The following is a 16,014-nucleotide window of genomic DNA, read 5'->3' as shown; positions in this document are numbered from 1 at the left end:
GCCAGACCCAATGGGGTAGCGGGGGAGTCCCTTCTCGCCTCCCGTCCCCGCGTCCGAACCTCTTCCCTTCCCTCCACTGTTTCCCGAGCTGTACTCGTGGAGTAAGCTCATGCCTCTTCACTGGCTGTTCCGTATCGGTTGTGGCCAATTCAGGGGGGTAACAAGCCTGCTCTCCTAGCTCCAGGTTAAGTAAGAAGGGATCAAAGCATTGAAAACATCCCCCTCTCTCACTTACCCGACCACAAATGACCCCCCTGTCCTTCAAAGCCTTGCTTAGCTCCTCCCCCACAAACTGGCCAGCTGAGGGTCCAAAAAGCTCAGACGAGCTTTGTACAATCTTCTGCCCTCAGGTACGGGCCAAAAGAATCCTGGCTGCTTCTACTTCCCTTTAGCCTTCCTGGAAAGTTCTTGGCCAAAACTGGTGGAATGTATTGGCAACCACGGAGGAATTATTTTTGTACGTTGCCCTTGTAGGACTGTTCACCCACGTTTTTGTCTAGACCACAGGAACTTCTCCGTCAAGAACTTCCATTCTCTTCATTTGGGAAGGGTCAAGGGGAGAGACAGCCAAAATTCAGGTAACACAGGCCCGTCTCTGTTTGTATATAAGCCCAAACAAGCCCGGTGCTTAGGGATATTGAAAGAAGAAACAACATTACGAGGCAAGGTTGCCTTCTCCGCATGAAAAGCCCTGATGACAGGCGTGTATAGACAACACGTGTGCAAGTGTATACAGACACACATGCACACGCAGTCCCTCCTTCCTTGCCTCTAACGCACCATGAAACACTGCTCTGATGTACTTTCCATCATCCGCCAATGACCTTTCATTCCAGTTCACTACCAGCGAAGTCTCATGGAATTGAAGCAAACGTTTTTTTTTTTGGCTTATATACAAACACACGTGGCTTCCCACCCTCTGCTTGGCGCACGATCCCCAAACACACGCCATCTAAGCAACGAGAATTTAGCAAAAGCCTCTGTTCACTCACAGGCAGTAATGCTAAAGGCGCTTACTGGGGCGCTGTGCTTCCTCACCTAAACGTAAAGGTCAGTTCGGGGAGAGCTATCCTGCGCTCCCGTGGCCTCCTCCCGCTTCTCCGTGCTTCCCTCGAAGTGCGTGGCAAAGAGTCCTTCCACGCTAGGAGGAAGCTCGCGTGGGGCCACTTCCTTCAACCACTCCGCCCTCGCCGGCTGAGCGAGCCCACCGTATCCTCTCGCGGGAACTGGGAACTGGAAGGATGGACAGACCGGGAAGGAGGAGGGGACCGGAAAGGGAGCAGAGATGGTTCTGGTCACCAGGGTCGCCCTCAGAAGGAATCAGAACTCCAGGATCCCGTAAATAAATGAAAACGACAAGAAAGGAGCAAATGGGAACCAAGTTCACCCCCGTCACCCTCTGTGACATGCGCACCACACGTCCACAGCCCCGACCCTCCCGTACCCACCTTCGCCTCTCTCTTCCCTCACTCAGACATCAGACTCAATACTAGACAGTTTCTCATACACATGCCCATTGCTGGAGCCATTGAAAGCCCTGGGGTTTTTGTTGTTAGGCACACAGGGGTTGGACTGGTTCCCTATACAGATGTCTTTCTGGAAACGGCCTGGTACAGCCCCGTGCAGGGCCGACACCACCGGCTTGTTGGTGACAAGGGCACGGAAGTCCGGCCTGGCCTTCGGCACCCCTGCCACCGTGGGCTGCCTGAAGAAGTAGGATTTGCTGCCGTGGAGCAAGCACTGGTCGTCCCCGAAAGTGGGGATGAAAGGGTTCTGCGTGACCCGGTCGGGGTAGAGTGACTTGCTGAGCATGTAGCTGCCGCCGCCGCCGCCGCCGCTGCCGCTGCCGCTGCCGCCGCCGCCGCCGCCGCCACCGCCGCCGGGGTTGCCATGGTTGCCGTGGTGGTGATGTCCAGCGGCCGGCGCCGCCGCCTTGCCGTTGCCGAAAGCGCTCTCGCCCGCCGGCATCTCAAACATGTGCGCGTAGGGACTGCCGTCCAGGAAGCGGCCCTTGTCTTTCAGGCTCACGCTGCGCGGGGCCAGGGCGGCCTCCTCCTTCTGCAGGTCCACGAAGGTGTCGTAGGAGTGCTGGCGCCGCAGCTTGTTCCGGGTCTTCTTCTGCGCCTTGGAGTTGGTCGGGCTCTGGGGGTACTTGGCGGCGGGCGCGCTGGACGGCACGGCCACCGGGGCGGCCGGCTGCTCCAGCTCCTGCAGGGAGCTGTCCTCGCTGATGTCGTACAGCTTGCCGGCCTTCTTGCACGCCTCGCAGCGGATGCACGCCTGCCGGCCCGAGTTCTGCCCGGCCACCGCGCTCGAGTAGCTGTGCAGCTTGGACGGGCAGCTGCGGCAGAAGTTGCCCCCGGAGCGCTCCTCCCAGTCCACGCTGGTCAGGTTCTTCTCCCAGGGGGCCGGGACCCCGCCGACTCCGCCGTGCTTGTCAGCCGGCCCGTGCTTGAGGTGCGACCGGTTGGTGCAGGGCCCTCCTCCGCCCACCGAGTCGCGCTTGAAGTCCTCGCCGCGCTCCTTGTAGATGTCGGTCAGGTCCACGTGCTCCCAGTGCGGCGAGGTCTCCTTGGTGCGGAACTGGTCCAGGTAGAAGTCCCGCAGCCCCTCCTTGTCCCTGAAGTAGCGCTTGTGGTCGGGGGAGCGGGGCGGCCGGCGGCGGTAGGCCAGCTCGATCTCGTCGAACTCGCGGCGGGACTTGGCCGAGGCCGGCCGCTTCTTCAGGCTGTCCTTGTACTGCTGCTTCCGCCTCTTGGCCGCGTTGCCCTCGATGTTGCCGTAGGTGACCGTATGCGTGGAGATGTCCGACACGTCGGAGCGGATCAGGTCGTCGTGGCCGCCGTAGCGGTCGCTCTTGAACGAGAACTTGCCGTACAGGTCGCTGAGCTGGCTGTGCTTGGAGGAGGGGAGGCCGATGTCCAGGGGCTTCTTGCCGAGGGACCTGGGCTGCGTGGTGAAGGGCGGGTTGTCGCAGTCATAGAGCCCGTCGATGGAGCTGGTGCTGCCGATGCTGTGCGGCCGGTGGTGGGGGTCCTGGTACGCGTTGCTGTCCTTCAGCTGCAGGTTGCCGAAAGTCCTCTCCACCTCGCTGATGTAGTCGCTGAAGAGGTTCTCCTCGCAGGGCGGGTTGTTGTAGGATTTGCAGTCAGAGTGCGTGAAGCTGCGGCGGTGCTCGGAGATGTCGTAGACGGACGACTCGCGGCGGATGAAGTCCAGGGCGCTCTGCGGGGAGCCGTTCACGCCGGACAGGTTGGCCATGTTCTTGGCCGTGCGGAGAAGACGCAGGATGTTGGAGTGCGTGTTGTTCATGGTTGCGGTGGGGGAATTCATCACGGATTGGCGCTCCTCGATGGCCACCCCGTGGATGCAGCTGTAGATACCCTGGAGGGAGGATGGGACCGGTTAGGTCTCCGGCGAGGCAGGAGGTGACCATAAACAGCACCCCCCAACCAACCCACCACTGACTGCCCAAGTGGATGAGAAAAGTCAGAGCGGACACGAAAGGGATGGTCTTACACACTCACGGAAACATGGCTAGGAGCTTGCCTGCCTTATCCCCCTGCATTTAGCAAGTCGCATCACGAGCTGGCCGCCTGGCGATCCGGAGGGAACACGGCTACACCGAGTGACTTGAACAAATAGATTCGAATTGCAAGACAGGACATTCTTGCCTCAACTCCACTACGGACTCGAACTGATTTTCCTTTCCGTGCCGAGGTTTTTGTGTCTCAAAAATGAGGCCATGATATCGACTGATAGCAAAACATATTGTCAGCCTTCTGGAAATCAGTAGCAGTGCTTTACAGATGCCGGGGCTTTTCGGCCCTGGCTGGTCACCCTTGGCTGGCAGTAAAGTACGGCGGAGCCCAGGCGCTCACGACTGCCACTCTTTCCTGGCTCTGACAAACTTTGAGCAGCTTTTAGGATTTTGGTCACCGAATCACAACTGAGCAATTCTCTTCTTGAGCCAAGCGTGAACCAAATTCACAGAGACAGTCAGGCAGCCCTGGGGTCAAAGAGGGATTTTTCTCCTGCTGTGCCCTATACCGGGGCAGGAAGGACCTGGGACAGATATCCCAGTACTAAAAACGAATAAAGAATGCCTTTGTTGGGGAGAGGGAGGTGGGGGAGGGATGGATTGGGAGTTTGGGGTGAGCAGGTGCAAACTAGTAGATATAGGATGGATTAAACAACAAGGTCCTACTGCAGAGCACGGGGAGCTACATTCAGTAGCCTGTGATAAACCATCATGGAAAAAAACTATGAAAAAGAGCGTGTATATGTGTATAACTGAGTCACTTCGCTGTGCAGCAGGAACTAACACGACACTGCAAATTAACTGTACTTCAAGAAAATAAAGAAAGAAAGAAAAGAATCTCGTGGAATCCTCTCCTTAGCTCCTGGTTTCCTCCTTATAGTTTCTCACTCAGTTACTCTGATCATAAATAATTAATATCTTAACAAATTAGTATTGACTGAGAACTCCCTGTGTGTGCGGCTCCTTGTGCAGAGCCCTGAAGAACACCGTCCAGGAGAGGGAAAGGCTTGGGCTCAAGTCTGAAGTCAGGCCAACCTCCTGCCAGTCTCTTGCCCCCTGCCTTGAAAGGTGGACACATTTGGAACTTTTCTGCCTGGCAAGGGGAAGGTCTCTGCAGAGGAGGTTGTTTGAACTGTATCTTTAAAACTAGGGGGATAAATTTGGAAAGGGGCTGTCCCAATGGAGGGGCACGAGAGGAGAGAAGATTAGAAAGGAGAATGGCAGCTACATGGGAAAGAAGGAAGATTTGCATATGATAAGCCTCAGTTTCCCTGAGGCAGCAGTGAGATAAGAGACCTTTAAGAGAAGGTTCCTCTACTTTCCTTCTCAGGCCTCCTTTCTAACCCTTCTTGATTATGGCCAGGAGAAAATGCACTTTTCCTCTACAGAGCCATTGATTATGTCGAGGGGCTACAAATGGGACTTCTATTGCAGGTTCCCCCCACTGCTGCCATCCCCCTCTCTGGAGAGGTCTTGGGAAGGGCCACGCAGTGCAACGACGTGGCTCAGGGACCACTACTTCCAGCCTCCTGCTCCCAGGTAACTGAATGGCCTGCAGCAACTCACAGCCAGAGAGGACACTTTCTCTATCAACTAAAATACTACAGGAAAATGATCAAAAGATGCAACAACTTAATGAGTACTCCATTTTCTCATATAATTCCATTAGAGACAAAGTTGGTTATTTATGTCTGAAGCCTAGACCTCTATTTGAAGAGGACATTTGAGTTCACCTCTCATGAATGAATCCCATAACTTTATTAACGAATTCAAAAGAAGTCTTTTTTTTTTTTTTTTTTTTTAGCTGTTCCCTGTGACCCTCTGTTCATATTCAAAACTCTGTTCAAAATCTCATTCTGGACTAGACACACAGAAGAGCACTAAATAAAGAACGACTTGAGTCACACTCTTGCTCCAACTAAGGAAGTTTCTGGAATGCAAATTGCTTACAGGTCAGGACTTATTTCTGAAGGTTCTGTTAAGCTCTTTAACTCCCCAAACTCACACATGGTTAAATCATAGAGTAGGACGGTGAAATAACCAACAATATACCTTTGGATGTCAGACTAAGAGAGATATATGTCATGATTTAAATAGAAATGTGATTTTTTAAAAGGATGAAATGATTAATCCAACCTCTGCAGAATTAACTAATGGTGATGAAAGGCATCTGGGAAAAGGCCAAATGTTTCATTCTGATAGATCTGCCAGTTCTTATTGAGAACCAAATGCCCAAACCCCACACAGAAATCTGTTTCTTGAAGGAAAAACCGCATCACCTGTTTTTTGAGCCACTTGAAATTATGTCATCCCACCCCCCTGGGGAAATGTACGTGATGTGGCTTCTCGCTTCAGCAGCCTCAGGCTGGAGTCAGGGCCCTCCTGGCTCTCTGCGCTCTGCACACTGAGCTGTCTTTCCCGAGCTCCAAGCACCTGAATCAAAGCACTTACTCTGCTGATGGAGAAGACCATGCCAGGCTTGCCAGAACACACACCCATAAAGCAGTGTCTGAACTGCCAATAGAAGAGGTGTTCGCAAATGAAGGTGATGAGGCTGAGAGCCATGGCGGCCCCCAGCATGTAGAAGACGCCCGCCATGTTGTCAATGTCCAGCTGGCTGCTCATGACCTCATTCTTCTCGTTGTGGCAGATCCCCGTGAGCCACAGAGCTTCCAGCTCCTCCATCTCCCCTGGCGGCGGGACGGGGAGGAGAACAGGCAGAGAGAGGAGAGAGGGCAGGAGTAGAGGGGGGGGCGAGAGGGGTGTTGGGGAAAGGAGAGGAAAACATGCGAGAGAAAGAGGGAAGGAGACATAAAGAAAGAAAACCAACAGAGAAAGTTAGGATTTTATTAAACACCGTTATGTAGCAACTTATCGATGTATTCAGGTATTCAGTGAAAACGATCATGTGGATACCACCGGTGACACAAAGACAGGAGACATTACCTCTGTGCCCCATTACCTACCCAGTGTAAACTGGTATAGAAACAATCAGTATGACAAGCTGTATGCAGGTCACAAGAGCTGCCCGAATTAGAGTAATTTTGCAGATGGGTGGCCAGTGGGTTTTCATGAGGAACGTAGGACTTGGAGGTGGGCATGGTGAATGGGTGAATTGTAATTTACATTGCACAAAAAGGCACTCCAGGCAGCAGAAATAGCATGGTCAAGGGGAGGAAGGTAGAAAATCACAAGGCGTATTTGGGAAAGGCAGGCAGAACGAGTCAAACGAGTAACGGTAGGCAAAGGAAGCTGAATACAAAAGGTTGATGCAAGATCGCCGAGGGCCCGAGTATCAGACTAAAGCACTTCGAACTTTTTCTTGCTGTTGTTGTAGACAGTGAGGAACAACATAACCGAACAAGCGGTTCAGAAAATTGCTCTCAAAAAATGTGCAAAGCAGATTGGGTCGGGGGGAGGAGAGACAGAGACGTATCGGCAGAGAGATTGATTGATTCCCTAGAGGTCCTCAGGCTTCCTGATCTCTTGTTGAAAATATAAATGTTCACAGTAAAAGGGAGGAAGCTGCAGTAAAATGACACCACCAATTGCGGACCTGCCTCCTTTTAACGCTGCTTAAGGAAGTTTTGATTAATTCAAGTCATGCCAGGTTACAATAACCGTGATCCACTTCAGTGGATGCTGGGAATTAGAAAGGTAGAAATCGTAGACAAAAGGAAAATGACAGAAACCATATGCCCGAGAATGCATCTAATTCCAGAGAGGCGAAAATCTGAAAATCTCATGAAGAAAACTGCCTGTTCCAATAGTTCCAGTTTGGTTCAAAATGTGAACCTTGTCTGAATAATCTGACCGAAGCCCTGGCAACTTCTGCAAATCGTCTCTATGGCTGCACTTCCTCGTGGATAGAGGCCCCGTTATTGCCTTTAAGTGACAGCTGCATTACAATGACAGAAACTCTTATACCAAAATGGCTTGTAACCCTCCACCTAGAACCCCCCTCCTCTTTCCAACGTTAATCAAATCACTTTTTACTCATTTCTTGGATCAAAGTATGATTCTCCTAACTAGGGAACAACTGACTTCACCCAGAGTCTGACAATCTCCCTATGCTCCTCTGCGGCTTCTCGCATCCCTAACAGCAAAGATTCTGCAGACAGAACTTGGGGAACCGCTTGGTTGATGGCCTGTGAGGCCACGTACAGTCAGGCTGCTCATCCATAACTGGATTAGCTTCTGTGAGACGGACAGGAGGAGTAGGTGCTTTAGACAATAAAGTGAAGAGGGACGCGGAAGGCGTGAGTGTAACGAAACAGGAGATGAGATCTCCTCAAAGCAAGCTGTCTGCTCAGTCTGCTGCGAGGATCACTCTGGGGGGTGAGTGCCTTCCGGTGTCTGTCTCTGAGGACCCTGGCCCTGCTTCCTCCCTCTTCCAGAGGGAAAAGCAAGATGGGAGAGGGAAGGATGAGCAGATGGCCACGTGTGGATTTCTCTGTCCTTTCTCTGGGCCCAGAGAGAGCAGAGACCTTTCCAAAATCCCATCCACTGCTCTGGCCACATGTGAGAAGACTGGGGAACTTCTGATCTCAGCCCCTCTTACTTTATCCCTGAGGGTTTGATCACACCCTGCAATCCTGAAACACACCTCCTTGACTGACTAATCCTCTCCCCCAAATTTCACCCTGGGTTGGATTGTATAACCACGCCCCACTGCCCCCCACAGTTCCTTTGTTGAAGTCCTAACTCCCAGTACCTTGAAATGTGACTTTATTTGGAAGTAGGGTAATTGCAGATGTAACTGGTTAAGATGAGGTCACCTGGAAACGGTGGGCTCCTAATTCAATATAACTGGTATCCTTAAAAAGGGAGGGAATCAGACATAGACATGTACAGAGGGAAAACATGCACACAGGGAGAAAGCCATGTGAACATGAAGGTAGAGCAGGGGTGATGCGTCTACAAGCCAAGGAACGCTGTAGACTGCCAGCAAACCACGATGAGCTTAGGGGAGAGGCATGGAGCGGATTCTCCCTCGAGTCCCTCATTAGGAACCAAAGCCGACACTTTGATCTTAGGGTTCAGGCCTCCAGAACCTTGAGCCAAATGTCTGTTGTTTAAGTCACTCAGTTTGTGGTACTTTGCTACAAAGCGTTAGGAAACTAATAACATATACCCTCCAAATCTCCTAGTATACTGTGAAATGCTTTTCTGGAAATGCCGAGGTTAGAGGGATGAGGAAGGAAGAAGGGTTGATGTTTCGGACTGGCCATCGGGAGAGGCCAAATAGGCACCGTCCCTTTCTTTAACTCACCATCTCCGAAGAGCTGCAGGATAGCAAGGTCCACCTGGCGCTTCCATCCAGAATCCTTTTGGATGGCAATGCCATAACCAGTGGAAGCAAAGACCTTCCCGCTGCCAATGGTCACCAGCTTGCAGCCTTCGTCTCTGCCTGCCATGTAGTTCAGCACTGCTGCATCGTAGATGAAGGCATCCAGTTTCCTGTGCGAGAAAGAAACAAACAAAGCAAGTCCAGTGGAGGAATTTTAGTACAAAACTACCACTGGGGTCATTAATAGGAAGCAGTAGGGCTCCAGCAGACTATGGCGGGAAGTGGCTCAAAGTAAGGCTCAAGGTGGAACTCGGCCAGAAACTAAAGCCTAAATCCCAGGCTGTTCTTTGTGCGATTTCAGGTTGACAGGAGGAGTTCTCTCCCTCCCACTGGGAATGATGAGAATGTAAGCTGGGCCCGAAGCCAACTCATAAGCTGTGTCTGAAAGGAGAAGGAGTAAAAAGGAATCAATAAAAATAATAACAGAAATAATGAAAAGGAACCATCACAGTGATAACAACAATAGCACAGGTTAGACTTGTATACCAGTTTTCATTTCTCCGTTCATTACAGCCCGGAGTGGGGTAAGTGCAGGTGGACGTGTAGCACTAGATGGGCAACGCTTTGTCTGCAGTCAGAAGGGTTTCAATGTTCCGTTCTGCAGCGCGAGGAGAGAAGTGCATCATCGGGGTGGTGGCAGGACAAGCTTGTGTCAAGAGCCAATGTGTGAAGCCACAAGCCAATGCAGCATGCAGGAGAATTCCGAGGTCTCAAATTCCCAAACGTATGAGAATCTCATGGCACATACTGTGCTTTTCAAGGAAAGACTATACAGGGAAGGCGGTAAAGCTAGGGGCGGGGTCAGGAAGGTATAGGTCAGTATTTAAACACATCAAAGGGGGAAGAAGAAATGGATATATTCATATAGGTAATAGAGAGGTCTGCAAGAAAGAAGGGCAGCCATCATCCTCTTCACCTTTACAAGTTAAGTCAGCTTTACTCCTCCTTAAGAAAAAAGGGACCCTTTCTGGCATGATAAGACACAGAACATTTTTTCAAAAGGCCTGTGAGTAACCTTTAGGAGGCGTGTCCATCAAAAAGCCAAAGCTCTGATTGACAGCTGTGATTGTAGCAGGGACCAGACTGCCCCGAGTGGCCCACCCCAAACTCAAATCCCATCTTCTGAAATCTGCCGTGACTTCATAATGATAAGACAGAGTCTAACAGTATTTAAGTAAACACGCATCTGGGTGGTTCTTCCAGAACCAGAGCCACCAGGAGGTCTAAGTGTTGCTAGTTAACCTACAACACAGGAAATCAGCTATGAGGCCCCAGGACCCTCAAATTCCAGCAACTCTCATGGTCAATTGTCTGTCTGACTCTGCAGCTGTGGCTTCTGAAGGCCAAATGAATGAATGTGGCTGAGATTATGCAAGCAAACCTATTTGCAGTTCATGAGCTCCTTTTAGTGAATGAACTGAGATTATAGAGCTGGAGCAAAGAATGCCAATTTTGTTGGAATTGGAGATCGCTTAACACATTCTTACTGTGTGTTGTCTAAAAACTTTTACCCTTTCATTGTTTATTTCTCCCTGTCCATAAGACACCAAAATCATCATTTTCACCTTTTGGTCAACAGGTCTTTATTTCGTGTGTAACGTGTGAACTTTAGCCTTGAACTCTCCCCTTTGACTTTTACATCTATTACATTCTTGTCTCATGTTTACGTTAACGCAAGTAGAATACAGTTTATTAAAAATACATAGAAGTGAACGGTGGCATAGGGATCTCTGTGCACTGGCCTGAATTACACTGTCACTTTAACTTGGAGATCCACAAAGAGCAAACGCAGCCTGCTTTGCTGTAACGTGGTGTGGCACCGAGCATGGCACATCCGATTCCACGTATGTTTCATAAACGTGAGCAACGTATCAAAGGTTCTGAGCTTGGAAGCAGTTCTTACCCGGTTTTCAGGGAGAGCAGTGCATCGTCCACACCCCTCTGGTTGAACTTCCCCATGTAGGCGTGCATTTCCGCATAGTTGTTGCGAATGTTCCTCTCCGTGCTGCCGTTGGGCACAGTGCCAAAGCGGAAAGGGGGTGAGAAGTCATTAGGTCTCTGGAACTGGAGAGGAGAGAGAGAGAGAGAGAGAGAGAGAATAATATGAGGACCTCAGAGAATGTGAAGAGATATTACGTTAGCATTAGTGGATTTATCGTGGAAGGGACAAACAAAAGTTCACCAAATACGTTAGCCCTCACTCAGGAGCAGCAACTGCCATCTGAAAGTGAACTTCAATTCAACTCAGTTTATTCCACGTTGTTGAGAGCTTTCTACCTGCCCACCCTTGACTTGAATCTGTAACACTTGTGTGCCGCATTTAGGCATGCTGCACAAAACCAGGGATGATGGAAATGTGCTATTAGCTTAACTGCAGTGGGCTGGTTACCTTTATTTCTGAAAATTGTGTGAAATCTGCTTCCAGGCCCCTTCATTGCACTATCAAGGCTATAGGACCTTAGTGAGGTAAGCTACGTCATACTCCTGAAAATCACTTGTTGGATAGCAAATATGTTTTGCTAAGAAGTTTTCTCTTGACCTTGCTTGATGCTTTAAAAGCCCATGTTTATCCTACATGAGTTGTAGGATAAATTGTAAAAGCAAATGCAATTTTAATTATGTTCCCTCTCGTGTTTAAGAACTGAATGTGGATTACCAGGGCTTAGCATCACAAAGTGAAATCTCTTGGATTTTCACCCCTATGACATCAGCTTTATTTCTGGCCATTGCCCTGCAATGAGCAAGCCTTTATGTTGCTTCCTGAACACACAATTCATTCATTTGTACCTTCACAGCTTCATAGAGTCTGTTCCCTCAGCATGAACTCACCTTTCTCCCCGGGCCAATTCATGTCCTTCACCTCAACATGTAACTCAAAGCAATTTCTTCAGGACAATTTCTATGAGTTCTTCCTTCCATCAAGTCTACCCAACAGTGACCCACCAGTACTCTGTGTTCTTGGTTTAGATCATAATTAATACTACTAATTCATTTACTTTCTAAATGAGCTGGCTAAGTTCTGAGAGCTAGTCTCTGACGTAGTCATGAAGCTCTAGATTGAGACAGATATGGACTGAAGAGCAGCTCTGCCACTTACTACCGTGTGACGTGGGGCAAGTAACAGGAGTTCTCTGTGCATCATTTCCTCATATGTAATAAGGAGACAATAACGTCTACTTTTCAAGATCGTTGTGTGTTGTATTAAATGACACAATGTACAAGAAGTGCATGGCACAGCATCTTGCACACAGCAAGTGCTCAAAGAAGACCCCTTATATTATTTTAAATTCATGTCTATATTCTGCATTCCCTAGTAAACTTCATACTTTCTAAGTTTCTCATTCTATCGGAACAGCAATGATCAGATGGAATGTGACCAGAGTGTGTGGTCATATGTGCTGTGCCTTGGTATAGGAAAGACAATCTAGATATTTGAAGTCCACTTGGTTTCAATACTATACCATTTACTGTGGAGATACATTTGAAAATCTAACTCAGGAGTACTCTGAAGCTTTGGAGCTGTCTGGGCTTCAAGCCATTCTCCTTTCTCCCTCCCTTGACCTGAGACACTCAAGAGCTTCTCAGAATATGGGGATTTCATGGACCACAAAATGTCACAGCACCAGGAACCATAAATGCCATCTTCACTGCTTAAAGTTGGCCATAGTTAAAAGTAAGGTCATGCAGTGGTGTTTGTTAGGTAATCTGAGACGCATCAAAAGACCACTACTTTCTGACTTACCGTGGTGCTTTCTGCCATTAAGAGTTTCTGTTTAATTATTTTTAAACAGGTTGTGATTTTTAAGTGAAAAAAAAAAACACTATAAAAGAGTCAAAGAATTTTAGAGTTGGATGAGCCACTCAAGGTTAACTAGTCCAAACCTTTCATTTTACAAATGAAGACAGAGGCCCACAGAGGACAAGCAATTTGCTCAATGTCCCACAGCAGCAGTGATGGCTAACATTATCAGGAATCAGTTGGCTTAATTAATAGTATTCCTCATGGTCCCCAGCAGATAACAAGTTTAAAGTAAACAGGGATATGTTTTGTTGGAAGAGACAGAATGCTGTGCATAGAACTGTCAATTATAAAACTTCAGATGTTTGAAAAAAGGTATCCCCCAATCAAAAGTAGAGTAGATACCATGGCAGGCAGCAGTATAACCAGATGAGCTCCCTTTAATCAGTAATTCCCCACTTTGCTAGGACAATGACAGCTGATGCTCACAGGGTCCAAATACTAGGGTCCAAAGTATTTTCTGAAACATCGATGAAAATTGAAATCATGTCCAGTACAATTCTGGTATAAATTTTTATGTTCTAGTTGTTTTGAAAATCGGCAATCCAGGGCTTCCCTGGTGGCGCAGTGGTTGGGAGTCCGCCTGCCGATGCAGGGGACGCGGGTTCGTGCCCCGGTCTGGGAGGATCCCACATGCCGCGGAGCGGCTGGGCCCGTGAGCCATGGCCGCTGAGCCTGCGCGTCCGGAGCCTGTCCTCCGCGACGGGAGAGGCCACAACAGTGAGAGGCCCGCGTAACGCATAAAAAAAAAAAAAAAAAAAAAAAAAATCGGCAATCCATGTAAGGTAGATACAATAATTTTTCTTAATTAAAATTTTTTTATTTAAGTATAATTGATTTATAGTGTTGTGTTAATTTCTGCTGTACAGCAAAGTGACTCAATTATACAAATATATATTATTTTTCATATTCTTCTCCATTACGGTTTATAACAGGCCATTGAATATAGGTCCCTGCGCTATACAGTAGGGCCTTGTTGTTTATCCATTCTATATTTATAATATATACATTATCCCAAACTCCCAATCCTTCCCCTGCCCCAAACTCCCAATCCTTCCCCTGCCCCCCACCTCTGCCTTCCCCTTGGCAACCACAAATCTGTTCTCTATAGATACAACAATTTTTGATTAACCAAATGGAATGTGATACCCAGAGTGCCTCACGTCCTGATGAAGCTAGATTATGGAAAGTTTCCATACTACTCTTAATTAACTTTAATTTCTAAGTTATCTTTAGATTTCTAGATGCTGTTTTATAACTATATCTTTGAATACATAAATACTAAAGAAATAATAAAGGACCTAGAATAGCCAAGATGACCTTGAAGAAGAAGAACAAAGTTGAAAGACTTATACTACCTGACTTTAAGACTTGTAAAGCTGTAGTAATCATGACAGTGGGATATTAGCATAGAGGGAGTAAAGAGATTATGGGAACAGAATGGAGTGCCCCCAATAGACCAACACACGTATGGTGCAAAGGTGATTCAGGACAGATAGGACAGTCTTCAACCAGTGGTGTCAGAACAGCTAGCTATTCATATGCAAAAAAACCTTCATTCCATACCTTACAAGATATATAGAAATTAACACAAAGTAGATCATATATCTAAATACAAATCCTAAAATTATAACATTTCCAGGAGAAAATATAGGAGAAAGGTTTTGTCACCCTGAGTTAGACAAAGGTTTCTTAGCTATGACACCAAAGTACAATCCACCACAAAAAAAAGATAAATCGGACTTTGTTAAAATTAAGAACTGTTTGAAAGGCACTGCTAAAATCATGGAAAGACAAGCCACTGGCAAGATAAAAATATTTGAAAACAGTTTAAAGCTATTAAGGAACTACAGGAATTAAATAAGAAGATAGCAAGACTCTTGAATAGTTAAAGCATCTTCCATCGGAAAACAATCAGAGAAATCAGCCAACACTAGAAGAATGGAAGGTGTGGTCCTGTGGAAAACATTGGTCTTGGAGTCAGATAATTTGGATTTGAATTCCAGATCTTTCTCTGACCAACTGCATGACCATGGGCAAGTTATTTAAATTCATGGAGCCCCATTTTTCTGGAAGTATTATTTTTAATTAATATTGAGATAATATCTGGGATTACTTAACACAATATCTGGCACATGGTGGATTCTCAAAACTATTAACTGCTTCCATGAGGATGACGTTGTAATATCTAAAATTGTCCTTTGTTAGATAATATTCCCTAAGATGGAAAACTCTTGTTCCCTAATTTGTTCCTTAAACTCAGCCAGTCTGGGGACCAAAAGGGTGAGTGTATCACCCCACAATTAGCCGAAGCAGAAGCAGAAGTGAGCCTGCCTTTTCCTTTGAAGATTCTTGTCCCAGCTTGGTGAAATTTAAATAAAAACCTAGATTTTAAAAAAAAACTGTCATTGGAACTTGAATTTTACTAAAATTCATGGCCGTGGAGAACGGTATTTTTAGTGAGGAAGAAGGAAAAAAGAATCCTCCAAATTCCACCTTGATGCTTCCACTAAATGCCCTGTAATAAAACTTACCCCAAGCTGGGAGGCATTACATGGCACTTACTTAACCTGAATGACAATCTGTGCTCTCTGGGGTTTGGGGAAGGAGTAAAATTTAGTACTGTCCAGAACCGGAAGTCTTAAAAATCCATAGAACAAGAAGGACTCTAAGAAACAAATTTTTAAAATATTAAAAAACCCAATACACCAAGGAGACCAGCATTGAATTAAAAAGCTCAGTCTGATTTTCAAATAGGGAATTTTATATAGTATTCCTTATTAGTCGCCTTTGGCCATTATAGAGCTTCCTTGAACTTGGAATCTTTTTCCAGAGCTACCCTGGTCGGGATTCTAAAAACATACAGAGGAAAATAAAAACGCAGAAAGGAAGGAACTTCGGGGATGGATCCCATTTCACAGATGAGGAAACTGAAGCTCTGAAGAGACCAAGGAAGTTGTTCCAGGCCATGTGGTGAAATAGGAGGACCAGCTTATAGGGCTTGACCCCGAGCTGAGTCGTCCCACTGTGGCTCAAATACCAGCCCCCTGGTTCTACTGCTCACTGGGGAGTGAAGCCACGCACTGTGGAGCCACCCGGTGAGGGTATCCTTCCCTTCCTGTCATGTCAGATGCCAACACCTCCTTGGGATTCAACACAGGGTGTCCAGCCATCACTGCAAGCACACTCTCGCACAAGGGCAAAACAGTGCCAGAATGTTAAGAGACCTGTAATCTCACTTGATCCTTCTGGAGAGCTGCCGGGAATCAGAATTCAGCACTCTGAGCTCCTCAGACCACCATCTCAGCCCCCATCTTAAGGACC

The 16,014-nt window shown here is 47.6% G+C and overlaps 1 protein-coding gene across 1 annotated transcript in view; it reads right to left on the bottom strand.

The window, feature by feature from the left end:
* Positions 1-1,470: 1,470 nt before the first annotated feature.
* The window catches only part of GRIN2B (glutamate ionotropic receptor NMDA type subunit 2B), a 292,975-nt gene continuing 278,431 nt past the window's right edge, over positions 1,471-16,014 (bottom strand). The window contains exons 9-12 of the mRNA XM_032645586.1: positions 10,795-10,955; positions 8,814-9,001; positions 5,993-6,231; positions 1,471-3,384 (exon numbers count right to left, since the gene is read on the bottom strand). Coding sequence (XP_032501477.1) covers positions 1,471-3,384; positions 5,993-6,231; positions 8,814-9,001; positions 10,795-10,955 — 2,502 coding nt within the window. The remainder of the gene's footprint in view (positions 3,385-5,992; positions 6,232-8,813; positions 9,002-10,794; positions 10,956-16,014) is intronic.

The sequence above is a fragment of the Phocoena sinus genome, chromosome 10 (assembly GCF_008692025.1).
Source record: "Phocoena sinus isolate mPhoSin1 chromosome 10, mPhoSin1.pri, whole genome shotgun sequence".
Lineage (NCBI taxonomy): Eukaryota > Metazoa > Chordata > Mammalia > Artiodactyla > Phocoenidae > Phocoena > Phocoena sinus.
The sequence above is the reverse complement of the archived record's forward strand: the minus strand, read 5'-3'. Positions and strand labels throughout refer to the sequence as shown.